A 17,942-nucleotide genomic window follows, 5' to 3' on the forward strand; every position below is an offset into this window, starting at 1 on the left:
CGGCTATAGTTCGTAGACGCGTAGTTACTCATACCCGTCTACTGCGGCAACCTAATTCTTACCAATAAATACGTGCGAATCTCGATTATTAATTGCCTTAAGATGTTTCATTCGAAAGCTACAATTTTCGTATTCTCGTAGTTGGGATGGTTAGCGATCTGATGTGATCAGTCGTCTCCAGAGACTATCATCTGATGCGGCTTCCGGGGCCTGTCGGTTGTTCGTTGTGTACACTGTACATTCCACAACGAGCTTAGCCTAAACGTATCGCAACGAAGTAATTGTTGTACTTTTCGAAGAAAAATACTTTGAGATGGAAATAATATGCCAAACAAAACTTCGCGTGCGTTTTGAAGGGTTGAACAACAATAGTATAAAGCTCAAAATGAGATAAAAAATAAAGAATAAAGCATCCATTGCAAAGAACTTTTGGAAACACTCAACACACGAATCGTTTCATTGGGTGTTTTAAGAGTCCTTTCAAACTGTTTTAGTGCTGTCATTGGGTGTCGTTGTTTGCTGCTGCTCTCGCTCGCACGACTTTGTACTGACGGATTGTTTTTTGCTTAAGTTAACAAAATTGATTCCTTTTTTCCTCTAAAGAGATCCCCTGGGTTCTCTCTCTGTCCCGGACTTCCAACGAATATCAGGTTAAACGGGCCTTTGCTGTGCTACGATCATTCGCACTCCATTTCGCACTAAGTACGGTCGCCTTAGCTTGGTATATGAAATGGACAGGAAGGATCGTGATCCTAAAACAACAGCCCTTTCCGGCCCTTCCGACCAACAGTTCCTGTCTGTTCGGTAAATTGCTCTTAGTTCTTGCCGCATCTCTTTACAAACACGACGAATACTGCACTGGCATTGATTTGTTTTCGTTTTTGTTTCTGAGGAATATTATCTCATAAAATGTAAAAAAGGTACTATATTCGCTTTCAGTTTAGCTTTCGTAAACAATAACAACAAATTGAAACGTGTTTGTGAAACACGATTGTACGCAAATTGTTATCAGGTAAGTGTGGTCTGTTATGTTTTTTCCTTTTCTGTTTCCGCTGCACTGAGAGACGGAACACTGTCTTCTCGCGCGCCGAGGAAGTGTGGTTTAGAAAAACGGTTGGCAAAGCAGTGGCGTTCCACTGACGGAACGCAACATCTTGGCCAACGCAAGAATTTCACTCACTAAAGTATATCAAGGCTATTGTTGTTAGATAATTTAGTTTCTGTTAACTGTTTGTGTGAATGTTTTTGTAAAATTATATTGATGTTTCACCTTCAGTCGCATTCATTGTTTTTGTTCACATGCTTCTACGGTTATCTGCGCTGTTAACCTTACCGAACGCCTTACTTTATAAAGATTACATATTTACAATATGAGTGCCGGAGCTACACAATCCTTCTCTGACTTTGCAAAATTGCTCCCAACAAGATCGCTTTGTGCACGCAGAACGTCTGAGGAGCCCCAATCGAAAGTTGTATAATTTTGTGACCAACCAACTGGTTCTTCCGCTGTGCTTCGAAATCATCGAAGCCACAACGAAATCGGTGGCAGTGTAACACACGGTTGGAGTACCATTGGCATGTCTCCACACTACGATTGTCTTAAGAAACTTCACAAAAGCAAACATCCTTTCGAGCACTACCAATGTCCCGCAAGAGAAGCGATCTTAAAGTAATCAGGTAGGGACAAATTTGGTATAACCCACGAACGGTGTGGTTCGTTGGAACCAATTTCAAGAATTGACATGATTTCTATCGCCTTGCGGCAAACACAGGTTTTGCGCGATTCTTTGTAGTCATTTATTTCTGAACGAAATATAACGTCACAAAGAACGAAAAAATTCTGTTTGTATTCGATCGGTTTGCCACTATCAGTGGTACTCCGTAGTCTACCGGTATTTGGATCTCGGATGAGGATTGAAAAATGTGTGCACCAAATATGGAATGGAATTTCAACAAAATAAATGAATAGACATAACATGGAGAAGATAAAAAAGGGTACCACACAGCGAATATGTAATAGAAAATTCCACAATGAAGTGTCTAAACATTGCATCAAACATGGCTCTGAACAACTCCCACCAGCTATCTCGCACTCAACTGGCCATTGTTGGCTGTGTCGAGTTACTAGTGTGAGCTAGGGGCCGGCGGCGGTATAGCTGAAAAAAGCTACTGAACCAACCGCGAGACGACGGGCATCTTCCTACGGTTGCCGTTTAGTTGCTGTTGCCGTAGTAACTGCTGCTGTTGCTGTGTTGTGAGTTGCATCTGCTGAAAGTGTTGCTGAAAGTTGAGCGCTCCAACGCTTGCGGTGCCTCCATTCGCGATCGTAATGGTTTTACTGTTGGCGCTGTGCAACGTAGCCGTTGTCGCCATCGTCGGTTGACGGGTCGCCAAGATGTTCACCACGCCGTTTCCACCACTGCTGACTAGGGTAGTCTTGTGGGCGGGAGCATGTGTGTAGCTGACGTCGAGTCGTGCTCGCTTGGCAGGCGGTTGATGTTGCTGCTGCCGATGTTGCGTGACGATTTGCGCCTGACGCACGATTTGCTGTTGCTGAGGCAACCTGTGCACCAGCTGCGGTTGCTGCTGTAGGTGCGATTGGTTAATGTACAGCGATTCGTCCTCATCTTCCAACGTCAGCAGGTCCTGTTGGGTCAGCTCCATCGCCAGTGAGCCGTCCTTCGAATCGACGTTGATGTTTTCGTAGAAATCGGGCACCTGAAAGTGTGGAAGTGCACCAATCAGCACACTAGACGACCTTGGCCAGCTAATCCCCGGCTATCTTACCTCGATATCGAAATCTAACGGTTCGCCCGTCTCATCGTCGCCATCGATCAGCGATTCCGGCGTGTTGATGATGAAGCTTTCGGCATCGACATCGATGATGTCGTGGTCCGGTTGCTCGAGCTCCACCACCTCGTCCTCTTCGTCCTCTTCGTCCTCCGCGTCCTCCGGGTCGCCGACTTCCTCGTCCACCTCCTCGGCGTCAACGTCGGACGGTCCGCCGTCACTCTCCAGGTCCTCCTCCGGGTCGAGATCGTCGTCGCTGGTCGAACCGTGCTTCATCTCGCCCCTCTCGAGCGCCTCCAGATGCTCCGGATGCACCATCGCTTTGCGGATGGCGAGCGGGTCTTTGCGCGACCACTTCTGCACCTCCTCGTCCATCTTGGAGATCTTGATCGGATTCATCGCCCACAGGCAGCCCTTCCGCACGCCTCCGTTCTTGGCGGGTTTCTCGATTTTCTCGAAACACTTGTTCAGCGACAGATTGTGACGCACCGAGTTCTTCCAGCCGTTGGGCGCCGTCTTGAAGTAGGGAAAGTGCTGGCACATGAAGCTGTAGATCTCCGACACGGGCAACGAGCCGGAGCGGGAGTTCTTTAGGGCCATCGCGATTAGGCAGGAGTATGAGTAGGCCGGTTTGGGAAATTCGCTTGCACCCTTGCCGATCAACAAGGCCAACTTTTGTTTGTGGCTTTGCCGCGCCGTCGTCGTCGTCGGCGAGCGTGGGGATAGCATTCCGCTGCTAGCAACCGCACCGGGCGACGGTTTGCCACCCTGGTGGATGATTAGGCTTTGGTTGTACAGCTTCGGGCTCGCGGACCCGTTGCCGGCCGGCTGCGGGCTGCCGGAGCGTTTCAGTGAACCGATGCTGGTGATCTTTTGCACGCTCTTCAGATTCTTGAACTGCACACTGTTGGCGAACGTGAGTCCCCCGATACCGGCGGCCAGCTTGATGGTGTTGCCTTTCCCGAGCCCCACTCCCAGGCCGGTGGTGGACACCTTCTTCGCTGCCATTGCTTCACCGTGCCCCTTCGGCTCCTGCGGCTCCGCCTTGATCGCCATCCCGGTGCGGACGACAATCTTCTCCTCCTTGAGCGCCATCTGTGTGCTCAGATCCTTACGAACGCTGTCCGCCGGAGTCGACGGCGCCGTGTACGGCACCTTTGTCGTGGCGGTGCCGCCGCCACCGGCTACTCGTGTGATTTGCGTCAGATTCGATAGCTTCCGGGCGTCGTGCATCAACGGGACCTTGACCGTGCTGGGCGAGAAGGTTAGGTGGCTTTTGCGCTCCTTCGGGCTTGGCAGGGTCGGGTCGCGCTCCGTGCCATGGGCGAGCATGTTGAGGTTCAGGGAGTGTGTCTGTTTCGGGGACTTGAGCAGCGACTGGGCCGCCACCAGCGCACTCATCGAGGACGACGTGGACAGTGTGTTGCTGCTGGTGGTCGATAGCGAAACGGAGGACGAGGCCAGCGGCATGACGTAATTCGGGTTGGCGCAGTTCCCAACGTCCGCGTACAGATCGCTGGCAGTCGTGAGCGCACTGCTCAGGAAGCTGTCCCCACCGTCGAGGGAGTTGGAGTCCAACTCCAGCTGGGGCATCAGGTCGTGGTTAAGCAGCAACGAGAACTCGTTCACTCCGCCAACCACGGTCGCCACCTCCGACTTGATGTCGATATCGAGCATGTCCTGCATCGAATCGGTAATGTACAAGTCCGAAATCGGGGCCGTCGACATCTGCCAATGGGAAATGTGAGAATGTTCCACCGTTAGTGTTTACTCAAGATAATCGAACGAGCCTCTGGAAACTGGATACGTTGAAAGCTTCTTGGAATCGCTAATTGGCTCAATGAGGACGAAACGAGTTTAACGGATTCTGGGTGTTACGGAATTTTGAAAAACGAAATAAATCGGGGAACATGCGCAAATGGTTCTTCCGGACCACACATGGATCCTTTTTCTCGTGCCTGCGACTCATACGCAACAAAATTGCATGGCATGGAGCAAGGGTTCGATGCAACCCTGCGCAGCATAAAAGTTGGTTCTCACACAACGGCGCGATGCTCACAACTTGCACCCCTCGCACCGCATGATGTTGCTTCTGGTCCCGCGTAGCCAGGCCATTATTTTCACGCTCCCGACCCTACCGCGGAAGGGTGGCACGCAAGTATCCCAAAGCGAATCGAAGAGTGTGTGTTCCCGTCGGAAAAGTACAGTTCTGCTCAAAAGAGAGCGGGCACAACGCACATCATCATCATCATCACGCAGCGCAAACCGCGCCAAATGTTCTGACGCATAGAGCGTGACGGAGAGAGTGGGCCGCCCGTGCGCCAGACAGAGAGGGTCGAAAATCGAAACCCTCGTTGTTGTGCTGTGCTGGATCGTTTTTCACCCTCTTTCGAGCGCCCCTCTGCTGCGACGGAGCAAAGCAACCGTCGAGCGAAAGCGAACGACGACGACGGCAGCTGCCGGAAAGGGACGGCTGCTCACAAAGGGTAGGAAAAGGAAACGCGCGCGGGCACTCGAAAAAAGACCGGCCGGCCGGCCGGCTGGCAACTCACGGTACCCCGCGCACCCCACGGAGCCGACGCCGCCGAAACCCTACCCAAGAGCCGACCGAGGGGTTGCTGATTGGTCATCGTCGCTTATCCCATTCCCGGTTCCTTCGTTGTGTGCCCAACATACACACGCACACATAAGCAGGCGAGTCGGCGCAGGGCAGGAGAAGCGCGCTCGGGAAAGTACAGTCGCGCCAAAAGCGGTGCTCGCTCGCACTGAACACTGGTGCGCTCTTTTTAGCGTTCCATGATTCGGGGCGAGAGAGCATCATGTTGCGTTGCATCGTCGCCGCTGAGAAGGGGCAGCCTGGGAGCGATAAGGCCCCCCCGGCAACGTGGACCTCACACTCTCTCCCGTTGCCGGCTAAAGGGTAAGAGCAAGAGGTAGGCTCCACCGGGCGGCGCGCAGGGCGGGCACCCTCCCCGACAAACAACATCAATAATAGAGGAACGGGCGGGCGGGGGCGTTGGATAGTTCCTTTTTTTTTGTTTCCTCCAAAAACATCTATTTTCTTGCTCATCGGACGTCGCGCGAGAGAGTCCGGTGCGCGTTCGTGTGTTGACATCGGGCGGCGGCTCTCATCCTCCCAACCACCCCCGTTCTAACGGAATGCAACATAAACAAACGTGCAACACGCGGATCCCCATCGAAGGAGGCGGCCCCCAACAAAGCGATTCCCGCCGATTGGGCGCGAAACTTTTGGCGAACTTTCGGTTAGAAGTGATACTGGCGCAACCATCACTCGCTCCCCATCGCTCCTTGGATGCGACTAAGGGTCTCTAGACTAATATTTGGTGTGTGAAAAAATACTATCAACGATTTGCAGTAACTGGTTCAGGACCCGGCCGTCACCATCGTTTCGAACTCCATACGAAAAAGTGAAGTCCTTCGGACCTAGGCTCACTCCGCACAAATCAGTCGGCCGGACCTGGGGATTTTACGTGAAAAAAAGCAACCATAAACGTAAACAAAAATGTCAATTTGGCGCGAAACTTGAAGCCATAACACTGAACGGGATGTCTGGCCCGCCGTTTGATTACCTTATCACCGGATGGTCATCTAATCGAATCGAGTTGAAATCAATCTGGTGCCATCTGTTGACAGTGGAAACCACATACCCAGACAACGGTAGACTTCGCCCCGTAGAAGTTATGTGCGATCACAAGATCGAGCGCGCGCGAACGAACCTGTCTTCGATAATATTTTCGCGCCAAAAGTTTCGCGCCAATCTTACGTCATCCACTCGAGAGAGGGAGAGAGACGGTCATCATTAAGTGGTATGGCTGGCGATTGTCAACTGGACACTACTCGGCAGGTTCGGCGGATGCTGAAAGTTGCTCATGCGGCGCCAAAAAATAATCGCGTTAAAAATGGAAACATGAACCCAGAAATATGCTGGCTGTGCGTGTTTACGCAACAAAGTCCCGCGGTATCATGTTGGGGGGGGTGGTGTCTCAAGTGACCCTCTTTTCCTTCACCACCGCTTTCACTCGCGCACAGCATCGGAATCGCGCGGTGCTTTCTCGCGCAAACAATTTCGCGCCAAAATTATTTATGGCCACTACACCGGGGGAGTGAAAGAGAGTCCGTCCGTCTCGTCGTCGCTCATCAGCGAGGTCCTGCGGCAACGTGTCAGGATGGAGATTCGGCCGGTTGGGGGGATACGTTCTGCTCTCTCTCTTGCTGATTATCGTCGAGGCCAATCAAGACACACTGAAACTGCGACCGCGGTTGCGGACTCAAATCTCTCCCCGCTGGGGGGTTTGTTGTTGCTGTTTGCATATCTCATCTCGACGGGGCTCCAGTTGCTGTTGCCAGATCAAAACACAACAAACCGGCTCCCGCTTCCGTGTGTCTTGGTGCGGTGTGGAGACCAAATGGGGCAAGTAATGTTTTGGAGTCGCGCGCGCGGTTTGCACGAAAAGCGCGCCAAACACTGCGCGGTCATTACACCCGCGGCGGGAACACACCCACACACACACACCTAGATTCGATTAGCGCACTAACGGGACACACGGGATCCCCTTCTCCCGCGAGTGTCACATCTCATAGTGGTATCTGTGTGATGGCACCAAGAAAATCGGCGATCGATATTAATAATTTGATCTGCCACGTCCGGAACCCAACGACGGCGGGAAGCGGCGGAGACTCCGGGACGCCGGGTTCAAATTAGAATATAACATCGCCCCACTTCCGTCGTCGTCGTCGTCGGCAGAGTGCTCCAGAGAGCGGTCAATAATCTGAGGGAAATCTAATAATAATTTAGCTTCCCTTTAAACTCCCCACAAGCGGGTTGCCTTGTGCTCCACAGTCTAATGCTTTTCCGGTGCGCAAAAAGAAAGCCTTTGGCTGAGAGTTTCTTCGGAGTTTCTTCGAACCTTCACTCCACGAAAGGCGATCCCCATGCGTTCTTCAAGTCGGTCGCGCATATGGTTGGCAAACTAACAACAACACAACCGCCGCCGATCGATACATGCTGCTAAAATATTGTACGTCGGCCGGCCGGCAGATGTGTACGGCTCCTCACAGGTCTGCTTCTTCTTCCGTTCGGCGATCCTTTTGCCGTGCACTTGCTCCACCCGGCACGTGCTCGTAGTCGAGTGTAGCGACGACAGGGAACTGCGTCGACGCACTTCCCTGCAACAGCATCTGCCGCGCACTCAAATGCAGGCGCGTCGTGATCGCTTCCAACAGCGCACGGCTTGGCTTTGTTGGTTCGTGTTCTGAATTGACGATTCCGAGGATCGCAAGAGGGATCAATACAGTTTCTGGAATGTCTAGACGGGCCGCCCTGTTTTTATGTGTGCCTCTGGGGTCTGTCTTCAAAGGGAAACTCGGGAAAACAGGGGAGTTTACTTCCCGTCGAATCGTCACAACACTTTTGTTGCTCATTCGACAATTACACCGTCGATCATCACACGCCTGGTTGGCCTCCCCCCTCTTCGTGGGTCTCTCGTGCGTATCTCTTGTGGGAACTTTGGTTTGCCAAGAAAGAGGAGAGGGAAAAGCCATCAGAGGGAATCCGGAACACACTCAACAACAACACCAGCACCAGGAACGTCGGCCACGGAGGAACCGATTGTCTTTTTGGTGGGAATTTTTCCGGGAAAACCATTAATCATGGCGGGCGCGGCCCTCGGGGGGAAAGGAAACCGAGCAGCGATTGTGGAGAAAAAGGAGTTTCGAGAATTCTTTCCCAGCACCAGAGGCCGAAACGCACACCTTAAAGGGCTGCTCGATTTCAGGAGCTCGTCTCCGGTGCTAATCGCATTACTCTGGCGGCGGTGGCGGCGGCTCTGCAATCGACGCACGGAATGCAATTTAAAATGTCCAATTACTTTAGGCCATCGGCCCTCACGACCTCCACAGCCCTGCCTGCCACACCCCAGGGTCTTCTCCGTGACAAATGAATCCAACAAACCGCCCGGCTGGAGGTCTAATCTCCCCATCGCGCCGCACGCTCCGGCACCATGCGCCTCCTCCACATGCAGAAAACACGCGGGAAATCGGCGCGCTTGGTATGTCCTTGGCCGTGTGTCCTTCGTCCTTTCGGTGCTCCGGCTTCGGTGGTGCTGGTCTCCCCAAACCAAGAACCACCAGATAAACGGATTTATCGGTGCGCTTGTTTGTGGGGAGAGGAAGGGTGGGGGATGAGGCGTGTATATGTGTGTGATGGCAATGAATTTTGCCGGGCAAAAGCCGACCACCGGCGAACGGATCTGCGCATGATCCGATCCCGCCCGTCCGCCCATCCCCATGCTCTGGGCCCCGGAACCGGCAGGAAGACACATTAGTCATCGTCGATGTTGGGGGCCCCCTGAACCGCCCCGGGTCTTCGCCGCAGGACGTGCCAAGGTTGAACACTTTCGATTTCACGGCTCCAACACGGAGCCTTTCGGTGGCGGCCCTTCTCGCGTGAGTGGGGAGCGCCTTTCCTGGGGGGAGGCTGAAAACAAACACAAAAAACCGGGCCGGCGGCACGTTCCTTTGGCGCGCTGATTTTCCGTGCCGGTGCCAGGCGCGCACCACTCCGTGGAGGGCGGCGGCAATGGGACCCACACAACAGACACAAACACACCCCACGATGGTCACATGCGCAGACTTGGCCAAGGATTCTCTCTCGCCCCGGCCACCACCACCGCATCATCATCCGCTTTAAAATCAACACAGTGAATCCCCGGTTCCTATGGGCTCCCATTACTTTGCCTTAAAAAGTTCGCTTAAAAGCCATCTTGAATCACCGCGCGCTGGAGACTGTGTGCATTTTTAATCAAAATTTTCGAACCCGCGATGCGATAAATTTCCATTCAAAATTTTTCACCAGCACAAACCCTCCGGCGGTTGGCCGGCTGGAGAGAGAGAGAGAGAGCTGTGCCCCAACAAAACTTCCAGTCAGCGCAACCGCGCAAAATCCAACCCCGTCAAGAGCGAGACAGAGCGACCCGGAAACGGGGCACTGGCCCCACTCTGTCTCGCTTCATCGATCGATAAATGCCGCGCGCGCCAGAAGCAACGTGTTTTCCGTGTTCCATTCTTACCCGGAGATGGGATGCCGCCTCCTTTCCGGGTTCTGGCCGAGCCGGTCGGGCCAGATTGTTGTGTTGCGAAAAGAACGGTAACGACACCCCGAAACCAATCAAAATAACATGTGGCCGATGTCTGTAGCCAGCAACTTCCGGTGGAAGTAGCCGTTCAAAAGTGGTCCGTATGCGTTCGGTGGAAGTATTTTCACTTCCGGGAAGTACCAGGCGCCCAGGAGTGTCCTCCGGGTGGCCGAACGAACGAAAGGATATTCCTATGCACCGGCGGTTTCCGTTCGCTTTCAACTCTGGGTCTCTCGCGCGCGGACTCTCTGTTCACTGTTCTATGTGCATGTTGTGTTAGAATGCGGAGCGGCATGTGTTTCTTTCCCGACACAACCTCCGGTGGTGTGGCCGTCTGTTGTTGTTGTTGTTGTTGCTGGGTTATGCTGGCGCGACACGTGGATAATTTAACGTTGCTTTTTTTCTTCTTATTTTAAATTCAATTCTGCATCCTCTTTTGTGGTGGCACGTGGTTGCCGGGCCGGCCGACAAGCCGGCTGGTCGGTTGAGCCTCACAACCCCTCTTCTTTGACATGCTTCGGTAGCTTGGTGGTCTCCCCGCGATCACTTACCGGCGTGCGTATAAAATTCGTTCCAAAAGCATACGGTTTCACCTGCCGCTGACTCTCGCTCTCTCTCTCTCTCTCTGTCTGTCTCTCGATTTGTTTGTCCAGAGATTGTATCAGTGGGACCGGAGGAGGATGCACCACCGTCATTGCCCCCGTCAGCACCGGTGTATGAATATGCATTTAGCATTTCACACCAAACAAAACACCCACCCTTTGGGGGGCCTTCGAATGAAACTAAAACCCGGACCGGACCCGGGTCGGGTCGGGGTGCAGGAGGTGTCGGAGAACAAAATAAACGACGTGTTCCAGTGTACGACGCACGTTCCAACACACCCTTGGCGGCAAGGGACAACCACACCTGATCGCGGGGTTCTGCTGTAGGACTCGCACTCGCTCTTTCTGGTTCAACCCGGCGTACGGGTGAAAAAAAAAACAACGATCAATCGAGAGAAGTCTTAAAATGGGGACACAAATGCACGCCCATCATCTCTAAGCCACGGTCGGGTGGTGAGAAGCCTGGAAGTCAAAGGGCCTGGCGCTACCGAGAGTGGCGCCTGGGTGCCTGGTACCTCGCAAAAGACGAATTCTTTTTCGAAACTGTCGAAATATCCAAAATATTCTCGGACCAAAAATGCCTACAGTGGAACCTCATTAGCTGAAACAACAGCACGAATGTAGAATTAATTATTTGCCAGTGTTGCGTCGACCCGTTAATCCCAAAAAAGGATCTTAAAAAAAACGTCAAATCTGACTTCAATTCACTACCAGATCTGGAATGTTAAACACGTCTACATCGAGGCCAGTTCTGCGATAATTTTAAACTCAAAAAGCTGTGGAAGTTCCCACAAAAATTTAATGAAATGGTTGACCCTTTGCTGGGAGAACAAAAAGTCCAACACTTCAAAAGCTCGAAGAATCCCTGATCTGGCCCCTGATTTAACCACTGGCTCCATTACGGAAAGATAGCTTTAAGCCAGTAAGCATTAATCCAATGTGGCGTTATAACTTCAATAGGGAAAATAAATAAACTGAATAATTTCGCCAAAATGCGGTATAATATGCTCCCGAACACTGGTGTCTAGGCTGTTGTAAAAAAGTGTTGAATGGAACAAAAACAAAAAATGGAAAAAAAAATGGAACACAACATAAATGGTTTACGAATTTGGTACGATGCCAAATTGTTCCTCTCCGTTACGATGAATTATTCTCGGTCCTTGGGCTAAGTAGTTTTGCTACGTGCCCATTCCCGGGCACGTCTCCTCCGAGAGCATGTTATGGTCGATTTGGAAAGGATGTGGTGGAAAAAAATCCCTCTCGAATCCCGCCCAAGCATAACGAAAACAGAAAAAGGTGCACCAGCCTCTTGCATGAGTTTGCACGAAAATTGGTGGCCATAAAACAATAAAAGTCATAAACAAAAGTGTGAAGCGGCCGAAGATGAGACACAAAACCAATTCGTCCAATTGTTCCAGCCCCTAATTCTTGGGCTGACCCTAACATGATTTGGCACCAGCGCACACAGAGCCTTCTTCTTGTACCCAGGTCCCAGATCTGACCAAGGAAAGTAAAAGCGCCAATAATCACACTTGCAGCGGTCCAGGTAGTGTCCGCAACACGAAGGCTGATCCCTGGGAAAGAGCCTGGGAAAATCCGCAGTTCTTCCAGGACTCGCCACCACACATCGAGAGAGAGAGAGACTTCACACATAGATGTCGCTAGGTGAACGTCCCACGATCGCCGTCTGACGAGGGTGGGTTTGGAGAACAGCCCACATCATCCCGCACCAACGCCCAAGTCGTCGGTCAATCGCACAGATCAGCCTCAGATTGATCGCGTATCTTCCGGGAGTACGGACCAGCGCATCATCCAGAGCGACGGGAAGAGTGGACCAAGTGGGCCAAGCTCCTAAAAGCACCAACAGAACGGCACAGCGCCAAGCTCTGCGGACGGATCGCGAGAAGATCTTCTTCGGCCCGATCCGACCGAAAACCGGTTCCTCTGGGGCACGAAGACGGGTGGGGGTAGGGATGACGAGCGCGCCAGTGGGCTGCTCCCACTCTCGCCCAGCCGGGGTTGGGTCGGGTCATCATCTTGCAAAAGGCGAGGCGAAAGAACCACCCTGTGACCGCGCCGCTAGAAGGAAAATATTTCACACGGACCCCGAACCGAACCCCGGAGCGACCCGGGTGGCGGAGAAGAGGCCTGGTTGGTGGCTGAACCATGGACAACACCACGCTTCCCCTCTGGCCCCCCCCAGGAGCACGATCATCGTACCGCTCCAATCCTTCTCTCTCTCGGTCTCTCTCTGTCTTGGTCACCATCATCCGGTTGTTGGCGGAAAGCATAAAATCCGTCCATCCCATCTCCCTCTCTCTCTCTCTCTCTCTCTCTCGTTCTCGGCATTCCCTTCCTCGGTCCACTCCGGTCCTATGCCAACACGCCCGCCGCCGCCGCCGCTCTGCTCTGCTGGCATCCCGAGGTCCCAACTAAGCTTTTTAATGTTTCTGTTGCAAACCCTTCAGTGGTGTGGGTCTTTCAGTCGTTCTTGCCTTCTCAATTCTCTTCGGCTCCGCGCTCTGGGCCGTCGTGTGGTTCTCGCCTTACTCGATCCGTTCTGTTTCTGTGGTCTGCCGCCGCCCTTAAGTTGTTTCTATCTTTCTGTCCTCTTTTTCTTTGCTTTCTTGACTCTTTTACTCTTTTCTTGGAGATGGTTTTTTGTTGTTGTTTCTGAGCGTGGTGGTCTTTTTTATGCCCCGTTCGTTTCGTTGTGGTTCGAAAAGCATTGCGCTCTGTGAAGCATAAACCGAACACACTCGCCAACATCATGCTGGACACCGCAGCACTGGAACACAGCACAGAAACAAAGAGCAGCATATTTCTCACCGCGTCTCACTGCTCGGCTCGGCAAGAAGTGCATTCGGTCCCAAGAAATTGTGAACAAACGAAAAGCCTAAAAACAATTCCAGACCAGAGGTCGGGTCAGATCGAACGCGGTGTGGTTCGGTTTTTCCATCAAAAATACAACACTTGCCACTGACCCCACACCACCAACAACCGGTGGAAGGTTTTATGTTTTGGGGAAAGCTCCGGACCCCCCATTCGAAAGGCGTGGAATAGAACACTCACCCCCGTCTTCCGGGGAACGGCAGATCGAGAAGGGCGAACAGTTTTTGACCGAAAAGGGCAAAAAATGGCGATAGAAAAATATCGTATTGCATATCCTCGTAATTTTATATGCCGCAGACCACAAGCACCACACACAGAGAGGTTTCGATCGGCTTCGATGAACGAGGGTTTGCTATATTCACCACACACAGTCCATCAACAACAGTACAACGTCGACGACCCCTTCGGCACAACTACAAGCTGGAGAGCCAAAATCGGTGAATTGTGAAAAATATGTAAATCAGAAAAGCCATAAACCGTATGGTGGCCCCACCGCTCCCCACAAACAAGTCAACAACCGCGATGCGGGGGAAAACAGACCATTTATTCAAATCTTACGATACGATCAGAGTCTTCCGAAGTCGGAGATTTTCCGCGCCCCCGTCTTCGGGTTCGAAACTGAAGATCTATTTTTTGGCGGGCTTCTTCACAAACCCGTTCGCGGACCGCGTGGGGAGCTCCCCCCGAATCCTAGGCCACCCCCCGGGGGGTGAGTGGGGACCGACCGACCACGGCGCCCGCACATTATTCCACTCCGGTGGCTTCAAAAGACAGAATGGCCGTAAACGGAAAAGCGTAAAAACGAACATGACAGTCACGGCCGTGGTCGCTCTCTTCGATGGGCCGTGAACTTGAAAACATGAAACACACAAAGTTCAAGTGTGTGCTGAATGTTTCATGAGCTCATGTTACTACTGTGTGTATGTGTGACGAAAAGTTCTGGTCGCCGCTGGCCACATGTTGGCAGGGAACTGAAAAGGAACCGCTTTCAAAAGAATGGATGGACTTTTCACGGGACGGGTTTTGGAAAATCCGATTACTTTATTAATACTGTGGGACTTTTGAAAACACAAATTGTGGCCATCGGCAAATGAAGGTCCCCGAGAACCGTCTGGTGACTTTTAGGACATCATAAACAAATAGCGAGCATAAAAGTGTCAGCTGAAGCGCCCGGCGCCCGAGAAACTAACGGAATATGGGATCGTCAGCATGTTAAAGGACACTTTTTTTTTGGCAGGCAACCAAACCTTCCTACTATGTGCTGTGTTTCTCTATCGATTTGCATTTGGGCTCACTTTTACTTTTACAACCCAAGGCACACAGACCATGATGGGGCGCCGCCGGTTAATGCTTTCGGTGTGATTTGCAATCGATATGCGCGATGCGAACGAGGAATGGAATATTTAAAAGGCACCTCCCGGAGAAGCCGACCCGAACCTACGGTCGCCGTTTTACGATCGGTTCGAAGAAAAATCTGGTCGACCCTCCCCTCTCCCCTGGTGGTGGTGTTTCTCCCTTCTTTTCGCCCCTGATTCCCAGGGACAGCGAGGAGAGACCACCAGAGAGCACACGCATGGGACCGATTGCACGAAGCGTTCCCGACGAGAACTGACCTTAGAGAAGCGATTTCCTAATTTTTCCCGCCGAAGATCCCGGCAGCACCGGGACCAGCGAGGGAAGAGAGGCAACCAACAAGACCCATTGACTGGAGGGAATGAAGGGATTTAAAAAATAAAAACATTCACCCATTCTGGCTGCACGAGAACCACGGGGGACGACGACGACGGGGACGCTTGGAATGTTGTCGTCGGGTAAGCCCGTCCCGGGAAATATGTTCCGTTCGAAAAAGGATGCGCTCGTTCCTGTGTGTTTTTTTTTATTGTTGTTGCTGCCGCCGGCCACCACTCTGCCGAGTGGTAGATGAGGAAAGTGAGTGAGTGAGACTTCCACATTCTGTTAACCGACCAAAAACTCCATTCAAGAACCGAAACGTGGAACGGAGATTGTCTCTATTCGCCCGGTTCCAAATCCGCTGCTCGCGGCTTTCGTCGGAGAGGGTTTGTGTCTTTTTGCCCTTTGCCTACTTTGCCTATGCATTGCGTGGTTTCGCCCCGGGTTTCCACTCTGGCATGGAGGATGCACAGCGGTTCCTGTATGCAGCGCTGACCTAGTTTTTGAAAAACGTGGACTTCGGGCGTCGAAGAAACCGGAAAAGGACAAAAGGTTACCCACGATGGAGACCCAAGCGAACGATGACCGTTGGAGTATGAAGTTGGTGATTTTAACACGGCTCAGTTACGACCGAATGACAATTGTACGTCAATTGGTGGATATTTGTAAATTCGTCGCCTACCGATCCTACTACTGTGGCCAAAAAATATAGGAAATTCTTTCTCGAAAAAAACTTTCTTTATTCTTCTGCGGTGGATGCAGTGCCAGCTAAAAGTGGCCTAATAGTGTATGAATCTCAAGTGAAGAAATGCATCAGTGTGAGCTCTGCTCTGAGAAAAAAACTCGAAACGGTGTGTTTTGGTATAAACACTGTAACGACGCCTTCTGACGTGCTGCTATAAACACTGGGCTCAGCATGCTGAGCCTAGCAGAAAGGGTCTCGACCATACATAGTTAGGCCTCAGTAGGCTGAGATTGGTTCGGATCAAGAACAATATTAATTCAGATGCAAGAGGTTGTACTCTTCGTATATCGCAACGTTGGCATTCAGTGTAAAGTGAACAACGTTTTATAAAGCAAAAGCAGTGAGAAATAAAAAGATTTAACCAAACCACAAAAGTGTCAAACACTTTTTTGACGCACAGAATTGTTTACAGTATGGTCACTTGGGTTATCCCACTGAATCCTGGGAATGCACTCGCCGGAGCACTGTGCAAAGTAAGTGCGCGATCGTCCACCACGGAGTCCTGGCCTTGGAAATTGCCGAGCTAAAAAAGGTCCATCCTTGAAGTTGGCGACCAAATCGGACCCGGGATCGTGTGGATACTGCTGGTGCTGCTGCTGTTCTACCACAACGAGACGGATGTCCTTGTGGTTCCGCGCAAAGAACCAGCAGCGCCCTTCTCCGATTTTTGCCCACGGCCACCACAATTTGTGGGACGGGAAGAAAACAATTACACCGATTGTGCGCACTCTTCGCTCCGGTCGGACGCCGCATTCCCAAGGGTTTGCCGTGTCCGTGCAGGTTGGTTTGCAACGGAAAGATTTGGAAGCCTTTAACCACGACCATGTGCTACGCGCATCACACGCAAGAACTTGACTTGCTTTCGGTGACTCCCCGCGCGCGGTGGGGGTGGTGGAATGGTGATCGATTTAAAGTCCGCAGCGAACACAGTAAACCCACCACGAACGGATGGGAGGAACTGGCGACCGGCGGATAGGCGCAGATCGCAAAAGGCACACAACACGATAATCATCAGCTCTTTCTTTGTGCGCCACTTCTTCGTCGCCGCTCCGTCTTCGCTACGCATTTGCGCGCGAAACTTCCTGTGCACCGACCACCGATGGTGGTGGGGGAGCCACGGAGTTTTTTTTCGTTCATCCCAACTCTCCCCACTCTTCTGTTGCCATGGGCAACCGGGTGGAAGGATCGCGCTGATCCTCTCATCGTTGTGAGGACGCCGCCGCCGCCTCACTAATGATGAATTTGATGATGGTTCATTAAAGGCGCGCGCAATGGACGGGGCCGCGCCGGTGCGAACCGGCTGCGAACAACCACGTGGCGCAGGGAGGGCCGCCCAGCGGGGCCACAAACAAAGCAGCACACACGCAACTAACACACCACCACCAATCCCGGCCGGCGCTTTGGCCTTGAACTTCGCGGGCCCCCCACATGTCGGTGGAAGATTTCTGTTGATCCGACCAATGACCGCTTTAGGGTGGGAAAACTTTCCGCGATCTCGCGTATCGTTTCCACCGCATGTTAGTCACACTCGGCCCACAATCCCCATCCAGAACGGCACAGGAAAAAAAAAAATTTCTTTCTGATTAGCGTATCGTAAATTGTCAAAAAAAAAGTCAAACATAAATGGGTTAAAAAGGCAACGCGAAAGTACGGCAATCGACGGAAACGCAACACGGAACAGATGCCCCGAAGGAGACTGGTTCGAACGCGGGTTGCCATAGCAATGGCACGAGGGTTCCGCGTCGAACACGCGTGTTCCGGCGCGCGGAACATCTGCCGGCGGATTCGCCGGCGCTGTTTGTTTTTTACTGTTTATCGCAGGGGGGCGAGGGTTGCGAACTTGATGACACATTCTTTCCCCTCCCGTGCCCACATACAGAGCACAGAGAAACTGCTTCGCTCAGTTTATTGGGAAATGTGTCTACTTACGTTGTACTTGTTCAGCAGAACGTCGTGGAATCCGGTGCTGATGTCGTCGAGTTCGTACATGGTGATCCGCGAATTGTTGCTACTTTAAAAACTCTGCCCTCTTCACCGTCCCCCTGTTGGCCCTCTTCCTATTGCTGTGCTCCGGGTTCCGGGTGCTAC

At 52.1% G+C, this 17,942-nt stretch overlaps 1 protein-coding gene across 1 annotated transcript; it reads right to left on the reverse strand.

The window, feature by feature from the left end:
- Nucleotides 1-1,787: 1,787 nt before the first annotated feature.
- On the reverse strand, nt 1,788-17,843 carry LOC131207381 (uncharacterized). The gene is made up of 3 exons (XM_058199993.1): nt 17,784-17,843; nt 2,788-4,518; nt 1,788-2,718 (listed from the first exon to the last, which is right to left on the reverse strand). The coding sequence occupies exons 1-3, from the start codon at nt 17,841-17,843 to the stop codon at nt 2,167-2,169; spliced, it is 2,343 nt and encodes a 780-aa protein (XP_058055976.1). The 3' UTR covers nt 1,788-2,166.
- Between the last annotated feature and the right edge of the window lie 99 nt (nt 17,844-17,942).

Source organism: Anopheles bellator, chromosome 2, assembly GCF_943735745.2.
Source record: "Anopheles bellator chromosome 2, idAnoBellAS_SP24_06.2, whole genome shotgun sequence".
In the NCBI taxonomy this organism is placed as follows: domain Eukaryota; kingdom Metazoa; phylum Arthropoda; class Insecta; order Diptera; family Culicidae; genus Anopheles; species Anopheles bellator.